At 38.4% G+C, this 9,680-nt stretch overlaps 1 protein-coding gene across 5 annotated transcripts in view; it reads left to right on the plus strand.

Annotated features, from left to right (window-relative positions):
• The window catches only part of NDUFAF6 (NADH:ubiquinone oxidoreductase complex assembly factor 6), a 32,828-nt gene extending 29,206 nt beyond the window's left edge, over nucleotides 1-3,622 (plus strand). For all 5 annotated transcript variants that reach the window (XM_045861325.1, XM_045861326.1, XM_045861327.1 and 2 more), the window contains one exon: nucleotides 291-3,622. In XM_045861325.1, coding sequence (XP_045717281.1) covers nucleotides 291-419 — 129 coding nt within the window. In that variant the 3' untranslated portion in view covers nucleotides 420-3,622. The remainder of the gene's footprint in view (nucleotides 1-290) is intronic.
• Nucleotides 3,623-9,680: the final 6,058 nt, after the last annotated feature.

Genomic DNA, 9,680 nt, shown 5'->3' on the forward strand with positions numbered 1-9,680 from the left:
CCCGGCAAACAGCGGTTTCTCTGGTCTTTTACATTTTGACCAGAACAGTAAAAGTGATGATTAGAATTGGCTGGATATTTCTAGCTCTGTGATCCTGTCCTACTGGCCTAATGGAAACTTCTTAGAACATTTCTTTTCTCGATCCCTTTTAAAATTCTCATTTAAATTCTTGGTTTGTAGATCATCATCTTAATGAAAGTAAAATAGCCTTAATACTTGTAATTTTTTTTAGCTTCTTTTAAAGACTTAATCATTTGATGATTTTGTGACCATTCTTCTCTTTTTTCCAGGTTGCTCTGGAGGACTATTTAAAGAAAATTCAACAAGTAGATTTTGATATATTCCACCCATCTTTACAACAGAAGGATACATTACTTCCATTATCTTTGTATATTCGGTCATGGAGAAGAAAATATTAAAAATAATTTCATAGCACTGATATTAACTTACTTTTTTTAGTTTTACAAAAGTTAGCGTTAAATTAGTTAGGGTTCTTGTTTATAAACAGCAGGTACTGTGTACTTAAGGAGAAAACGAATTTATTGGGTGGGTGTGACTAGCTCTCAGAATTGATAAGAAATTACTGTGGGGCTTGGGTGCCAGAACACTGGTGAGATTCTCCCACAGACACAGCCATTGTCACCACCACCCAGACACTGAATGCTACACCATCCCTGTGAAGCCGCTGCCCCAGGAGGGAGCATCGCCTAGGGCCGAAGGCCGCAGACCTTGCTTCACCACCAGGGGGCAGAGAGAAGAAATGTCTCCTCCCTTTCTCACCCTTGGAGAAGGAGGGGGAGGGGCTCAAGCAGTGCTGGCTGCGCTGGTAGAGAGTTAGAACTCACGAGTCCAGTACAGCTGCGGAATGAGTTTATTACGGGTCCCAGAGGGTGAAGTTAATACCTGAGGAGTATCAGTCACTATGTTGAGGGTTTTATATCTCTGACATGTCGTCTTTACAACCCTGCGAAAACTTATACATAATAAAAGCACTTAAGGTAAGACAGCTGGAACCCTAATTTGACTTTATGTCTGGTTGATTTGAAGCTTTTACTGTTTTGCTAATGCCACTGCTTCACTCCTGTCATTGCACATTATTGTGGTCATGAACAAAGTCGTGTTTGCAAAGTTTGTATTAATGTAAACAAAGTTGTATTGAACGTTCATTAAGGGATATTACATTTTTAAAAACTAGTATACTGTTTGAGCTTCCCACTGATAAGCTTTGGCCTATATATACACTTCATAAATGTTCTCATTTGATCTTTAAAACTATGAAATAAAGAATTTTTGGTAATTAAAATTTTAAATTATAAAATACACAGTAATCGCAAAAACAAAATTGTTTGCATACTGGTAATGGCAAATCTGGACTCTGAATGAGTCTCTGACTACCAAGGCCGGGGTTGTGCCACAGTTTTCTTGTTCCTGCCTTTTCTGTGGTCTTGTCCCCTGCCCACTCACACCGCTGGGATACTGTTCCGCTATTTAGCGTAAGCCTTTGGTTTCAGCTATGAATTAGTGCCTACTACAATTGTGAAGTAGCGATGACTTAAAATACTATGTGTTTTTTGTTTTTATTTTTGGAAAATAAAACTTAAACTGAGAGCTGCTTGTGGTTCACAATCCCCCAACACCTAGAATGGCTCTGATTTAGAGTAAGTAGAGATTAATGTATAATTGAATGACTGTGCAATGTGTTTATATATGTTAGTATATTCTTAGTTGATACTGATGCTGAAAGAATAGCCTCTTGTTTAATTCTGTGGCTTTAGAAAACCTTTTAGTTTATCTGAACAGGCAAGTACAAGGAAATGGGACACATTTCCTCTTGGGATTCTGAACAGTCCAGGGTTGAAGAGTTCATTAGAGATAGTCTGTGTTAGCATTGTCTGTGGGTCTTCTAGGTTAAATTTGGCAGCAGTGAGCTGCTAAGCATCTTGGTTCTTGACTAAGCACCTTAAAAAGAAGGGTTTAAACTCTGTTGGATTACTGGATTCTTTACTGGCTCAGAAGCCAGTTTACTATTAAGTAAATAATTTCAAAATACTTTCTAAGCCATTTTAAATTTGATGTTTAGAGATTTGAGTGAACTAAAGTTTCCAGTCTCCTAGAGATTAAGATGGGATCTTATTCAGAGACACTTACTGTACTGTTCACTTCCTGGCATAAAAGAAACTCTCTTAGATGGTGCCAACATTCTTTTTCATTTTTCACATCTCTGGGGTTTTTTATTAGAGCATTTTTAAAGGAGTCAGACACATTTTCAAAACATTTGAGATATATTTTAATGCTGAATATATGGAGCATAATAGATAACAAATGTTAAGTATAAATTACAGGTTTATCTGAATGTAGGTCGAGTTGCACATTATTACAAAATATGTTTTCGGTAGTTCCCAATCAGCCAGGAATATTCTTAATCTCCTTTTGGTTAAATCTCTCCTTTTGTTGAAATTAGTGCTAATGTTTGCTGAGCATGAATTTGGACTCATGGTGTGCTCTGTACTATTATGCATTAATCTCGACAACAAAGTAGGCCTTTATTTTCCAAACGATAAAACTGCCTCAGAGATGTTAAGTTCAAGGTCACACAGCCATCAGAACTAAACCTGGATGCCAAACCCACATTACTTTAATGCCAAAGCTCACAACCCATGTATTACCATTCTTGAGATTGTAAAATAAATTGCCAAGTTAAAAACTTCAAGGGTACAACTTTTTTCAGAAAAAATTGCCACATAAATTTTAGGAAAGTATGGTTATTGCATAAATTCCAACTATAAATCAGATGAGAGAGAAATAGGCAAAGGAAGCTGATACTAAGACCTGGTCACCGGGTGGTATACTCGGGAGGGGAACGCTACCACTTTGGAGGACAAAGGTTTCCCAGGGGAGCTGGCATGTGAGGGGCGGCAGGAAGGTTGGGTAGGAGCCAGGGTTTGGGGAAGGGGGTGTAGATGGGAGACCCTGGCTGAGGGGGCACTGCGACCAGAAGCAGAATGGAGAGCCTGTGTCAAGAGTTAATTTTTTGGCTCTAAAGTAAAAGGAACAGAATATAGTAATGTTCAGAGTTCTTAGGGAAGTTTGTGATTATAAAGTGGCCACATCCCCTGGCCTAGTGAAACATTATGAATTAAGATAAAAGACCTGGGTATTTATATTTTGCCTGTTCGGCAAATCTCTAGGTGCCCTTGGATTTGTTTTAGCTCACAAATAGGATGTGTCTGCAGATACCTAATCGATTGCTTTATGTAGAAAGAGCCACAGAGTTGTAAACATTATGCAGATCGTTACTGAAAACAAAACATCTTACTGAGCACAAAACCACCCGCTCCCAGAACTAGGATGGATGTTGGGAGTGGGTTGGAGGAACGGGAGAGGAGTTGGGGGAGTGGAGTGACTGTGAGACTGGGTTAAATAAAGGACTTGGACGCCACTCTACCTGCTTTTTCCTATAATGGACATACATTTCTTGGATAACTGGAAAGTTATTTCTTAAAAATTAGGACCCTTCAATGGACATGAATTTTCTCACCAAATCTGTATGTACCAGATGAAAGAATTTGTTCAAAAACAATGAATGGTATTCGGCACAATAAATTATTGAGTATGTAACTCATTCTGTAGTCAAGTACATGTTTTCTCCCCCAAATAGTATTTCAACTACTGTTTATATGTTTGTCCCTCACCTCAGCAAGTTCTTTGCAAGACAGCATTTTGTTCTTTGTATTTCCAGGTAGAGCCTGATGCTGTTCTGTAAATCTCTGTGGTCTGAATGAACCTGCTGCAGTGTCAGGTGGGGTGGTGGGCTCTCGGGAGATGGGAGTGGGGTTGGGCTGATGAACTGGAAGTGTGCGTGAAAGGTGTGGTGGTTGTTAACTTGATGTTAATCATTCCACAATAAATGTAACGTCAAGACATGCTGTACGCCTTCAACTTAGTGCATAATGTCAACTATATCCCAAGAAAATAATGAAGAAAAAAACTAGGTTATCAGGTATGATTGAAAAGTAGGATGCGAGGAAGGAAAAATGGTGCTGAAAAGGTAGATAAATCATAGGCACATTAAGATGTTTGGGTTTTAGGAATGGCATGAAATTTGAAAATAAATACCTCAAAAATGTTCCGTGACATATTTTGTGTATATATGCTCATTGATAGTTGCATTTTTCTAGTGTAATCACACCTTTAGATAGTGGTACCTTTTGAATCAGATATGAGACAGAATGAATGACTTTAGTTGTTAAGGCTGTGAGTTACGTTTTTATTATCTTGTACAAATACCATTTTCATGTGAGTCACCTTTTCTCATGAAACAGTCCTGCCTTGGTGTAGTGTGTTTTCCCTCTTATTTGTAATCACAACCTTCCCAGCTGCTTAATTATATAGTAATATTCTGTGTGTTTAAACACAGGCCTATAGATTGAATTTTCCAGAGAGCAGGTTCAAGAGATTTTTAAAACTATAAGATCTTTTATGGGTTCTCCAAAGATCCTTTAGGAACTCATCATTCATGGTTTGAGAAACTATTTCATTATATTCTGTATTTGTTTTTTGTTGCAATGGTTTTATCCTATGTTAATCTCTAAGTGGACTAATATGCTGAGAAAGTTCTCACTCACGTTAAAGACACCTCCTCTACCCCTTTCTTGTAAGCTGTTCCACGTGGCTGTTGGGACTAGATCTGTGTGAGTCTTGGTTTGGGGGAATGATGATATACACTGAGAGATAACGTTTTAAAATTAAAGTGTTTATTTTTACATAAGTAATTTACATGTGCTTTTTATAGAGATATTGGGGGAAATGCAGAAGTATAAAGGATAAACATTTTTTATTGTATTTTTTTCTATTACCATTTAGTCCCCTTATGCCTCCCTCCCCCGCAAAATTACCACAGTGTTGTCCTTGTCTATGAGTCCAAGAAGAGTGTTTTTTAAATCAACCATAATTTATTTACCAGGTAAGAGATAGCCACTATTAACACTTTGGTCTGTCCTTCCCACTTTTTTCTCAGAATATATGGGATATACAAAACTGGTATATTCTATATACTGTTTTTAGTCTGTATCTTAACTTAGTAATACAGTGTTTAGAAGATCAATTAGAAAAATAATAACTTTTATTCTATAAACATTATTTTAATTCAGTGGGTATACGTTATCTTTCTTATTTTGCAATTGTAATCAAAATGTTCCTAAGCTCTCCAGCCTTTTGAAGTCACCCTTTCCTTTAGTAAACAAATAAATTTGTTTAGGCTATAATCCCACATAATAGTCTGCGAAGAACCCATATAATAATTTTGCCCATATTTATAAGGATTTACAGGGTAGTGTAACAGGATTTATGAACTTTCACTCCTCAGTATGGTTACATTTGCCTTTATTTTATGGATGAATTTCAACATCTTTTCATGTATATAAATATCAGTTGTTTATCCTTTATTTTACTTCTCTATACTATTTGTCCACTTCAAAAAACTATAAAAACATTTTCTCATGATTTCTTTCACTATTTTTGCATTTTCATTTCTTATATTTAGATCCACAGGGAGCAATTTTGAAGCAGGATGCGAGGTGTGGACCCACAGACGGTTACTCACTCAAACCAGAGGATCAGCCCTCTTCAGCACACACTCAGTTTCCGTCTGTGTGTGAATCTGAAGGGTGTCTGCCACTGAGGAGGTGACTTTTAAGGGAAATGCTCTCATAACTCACTTTTATTAAAAATAAAATCTTTGAGAAGTGGGTAGTCACTCTCCACTTGATTATTTATTTATTTATTTATTTATTTATTTATTTATTTTTAGAGAGGGGAACAGAGGGAGAAAGAGAGGGAGAGAAACATCAGTGTGTGGTTGCCTCTCACGCACCCCTCGCTGCGGATGGCCCACAACCCAGGCATGTGCCCTGACTGGGAATTGAACTGGAAACCCTTTGGTTCGCAGGCCTGTGTTCAATCCACTGAGCTACACCAGCCAGGGCCCACTTGATCCTTTTTTTAATAAATCTGTTCTTTAAAAAGTACTGTGTCTAAAGTGGGGTATTCTGGAGCAGCAATCAGATTTTAGTTGACCCCTTCTGCTTTATTTTTCACTGTCTTTTACTAGAACAAGGGGGAAAGGCGTTTTTCTTGGTTTCCTTTTTTTTCCTTCTCTTTTCCCCTCTTCAAAAACAACAGAATAGAAGAAGAGCTTAAACTAGATGCCCATAAGCCACACTGCAAGTTAGCATTCTTCCAAAAAAAACCTTGCCACATTCCACAGTTATAAATCATCTTGACTGTTTTCTTTTTTTCTCTTGTTTTTGGATAGGATTTTCAATAAAATAGGATTTTCATTTTGTTTTCGGGTGGGTTAGCTCTGCTGTGAACTACAGTGAATAGGAGAAGTGTCAGTTTAGCTCCATCTAAACTAATATTCATTTTAACAAAATTTCAAGATTGATTTAGTGTGAATGGCACCGGTGCTGGTGAGGGCTTCTTTCCCCACTCAAGGCACTGCCATCTGTAGAAGTGGGACCAACTCACAATGGCCGTGTGAGCAGTTTCCTGTGGGCCCTGAGTCAATAGATAGTTACACAAGGTCTGTCCAGAAGGTATCCAGCCATGCAATGTGGAAAGTAGAGACGTTTATTGAAGAAGATACAAGAAACATTGTTCATAGGACAATGATGCCTCAGTCCCCTTCAAAGTAGGCACCTTGAAACCTCACACAGTTCATATTTTCCTGTATCTCATCAACAGCCTGAGATCTCTTCTTTTTCAAAGGTGATTTTAATTTTGGGAAAAGCCACAAATTGACAGGGTGTCAAATCTGGGATGTAGGGAAGCTGAGTCACCTGGGTGAACTGATGTTTTGCCAAAACACTGCACGAGATGAGATGCATGAGCAGCGCATTGTGATGAAGTTGCCAGTCACCAGTTGCCCAAAGTTGTGACCGTCTGAATTATCTGAGTAGTTTTTCTGGAGAAATGTTCAAGCTTAATGCAAAATATGATGCAGATTCATTGCTCTACTTGCTCAGTCATTTTGAATGTGATGGCCACACAGTATACATGCTCACTCAATGACATCTACCACCCCCACTGACTAGTACAGTGAAGTTGTCATTGTTCACACATGCGCATTCCAGCCCTCTCTCCTTGCCTGCCAGGTTACATTGATGTCACACAAACTGTTCTTGTTATGTTAACAATGGTTGGACTTTTTCCAGACATACCTTTGTATTTAAGTGAGTTTCTTGTAGACAGCATTCAGTTGGGTCATACTTTCTAATCCATACTGCCTATTTGTCTTTTAATTGGTGTATTTAGATAATTTACAGTGAATGTAGTTATTGATGTTAAGACTTAAATCTGCCATTTTTCTTTTCTATTTCTTGTTCTTCTGTTTTACTTTTCTTGCTTTTTGTGGATTGAACATTTTTGCTGGAATTCTGTTTTTTATCTATAGTGTTTTTATTTTCACTTTATAATTATATTATTCTGTACATATTCATGGGTTTTGAGTGTATCTCCTTACAACTTTTTAAATCTTTGCTCCAGGGTATTACTTTATATATGCATAGCTTATTACAGTCTAATAATGGTGTCAATATTTTATCAGTTCAAGTGTAGAAACCTGCTTTCACATTCCTTTGCCTTCTCCTGTTTATAATATAATCGTCTTAAATATTTCCTCTATATACATTAGAACCACATCAGTGTTACAATTTTTGCTTCAACCACTGTACATGATTTTAAAAACGTAGGAAAATATACAGTCATACACCTTGTAACAACGTTTCAGTCAAAGACAAACTGCATTTACAATGGTGTTCCCATTAGATTATGATGGAGCTGAAAAATTCCTACCACCTAGTGATGTCACTGCCATCATAATATCAAAGTGCAATGTATTACTCATGTGTTTATGATGATGTTGGTGTAAACCTGCGTTGCCAATTGTATAAAAGTACAGCGTGTACCTTTAAATATACTACAAAATACTTGATAATAAATGTGTATGTTACTGGTTTATATATTTACTTCCTATGTTATTTTACAGTGTACTCTTTCTACTAAGAAAGTTTTCTGTAACACAGTATAGTGTGTTACGCCGGCAGCAGCCTCATACATCTTGTGTTTACTGAGTGTCTGGATTGTATTATTTTCTTTGTGTTCATGCTCAGTTTAATCTTGTGTTCAGCATGATCCCAGGGCATACAAAACCCACTGCTAATGTTGCCAGTGAGAGGCCACATTGGGGGATTGACATGGAAATGAAATTAAGAGGGATTAAGGACTATGAAGGTAGAAAATCAGAGATGGTTATAACTCGCCAGTTGGGCAAGTCCCATTGCACCATACCCTACAGCCATACCCTACAGAAGAACAAGAACAAAGTGATGGGAGCTGCTACAGGGTTTGCTTCCTTGAAGGCAATGAGACCAGTGGAATTCGAGAAGGGCCTGTGTGAGGCATGAAGAAACTAATAAGGATGTGGATTGAAGCCCAGACACAGAAGGGTGTCCCTTTCAGCACCATGATGGTCACAACTAGAACCAAAATGTCACTTGCAATGTTGAGAGAAAGGGCTGGACCTGACCATGATTTTGAGTTTACTGCTGGCTCTGGGTGGTGTTGACTGAAGAATTGTTCATTTTTGTATAATGTGGAAGTGACTGGGGAGTCTGTGCATGCTGATGTGAAGGCAGCTGAAGAATTTTTGGAAACTTTTAAATATCCTGATCATGGAGGAAATTATTTGCCAGAGAAAGCGTTCAATATGGATGAAACCTTTTTATTCTGGAAACAGAGGCCTGAAAGGACTTCCGTCCCTGAGCAGGCCAAGTCAATACCAGGATTCAAGACTGTTAAGGACAGGAGAAGTCTTGCTTGGGGGCGATGTTGCAGGCTACCAATGGAAACCCTTTGTGATCTGGCACAGTGAGAACCCCGAGACCCTCAAGCATATCAGTAAACACACACTGACAATGTCCCACAGGAGCAATAAGAAGTCATGGATGACCCAGCTCCTCTTCCAAGGTGCCATTCTGAATTGCTGTGCTAGCAAAATGGAGAAGTACTGTTTGGAAAATGGCATACCTTTCAATATTTTGCTTGTTATTGAGACTGCTCCCCAGACATCTTCCTTTTATTGATGATCTTCATCCCAGTGTCAACGTGGTGTTTCTCCTCCAACCACCACTTCTTTGATCCACCAATGGGTCAAGGATTTATAGTAGCTTTTAATGCCTACAACTGAGGAGGCACTTTGCCCCGGATATTGCTGCAACTGAAGCAAGTGAAGAAGACACTGAGAAAACAGTGGTGCAATTCTGGAAGGATTACAACATCTATGATTGCATCAAGAACCTTGCTTGGGCTTGGGGTGATGTCACTGCAAGGAGTCGATGAGTGGCACTTGGAAGGAGACACTTAAGAGGTTCATCCATGCCCTCAAGGATTTGCCAAGGTAGAACTAGTTGCAAATATCATCAACAAGGCTGCAGTTGAGGTGAAAAACATCTTTACTCTGAATGTGAATGAGGATGACAGTGAAGAGCTCCTGGAGGTCATTAATGAGGAATCGACTAATGAGGAGTTGCTGGAATTGGATGGAACAGGAACACACAGTTGAAGGAGAGGCAAAGAGAAAAGAAAACTGGAAGGGAAGAAAAAGAAGAGATTCTAAGAAA

This window comes from Phyllostomus hastatus, unplaced genomic scaffold (genome assembly GCF_019186645.2).
Source record: "Phyllostomus hastatus isolate PE091 unplaced genomic scaffold, TTU_PhHast_1.1 phas_scaffold_21, whole genome shotgun sequence".
NCBI classification, from domain to species: domain Eukaryota; kingdom Metazoa; phylum Chordata; class Mammalia; order Chiroptera; family Phyllostomidae; genus Phyllostomus; species Phyllostomus hastatus.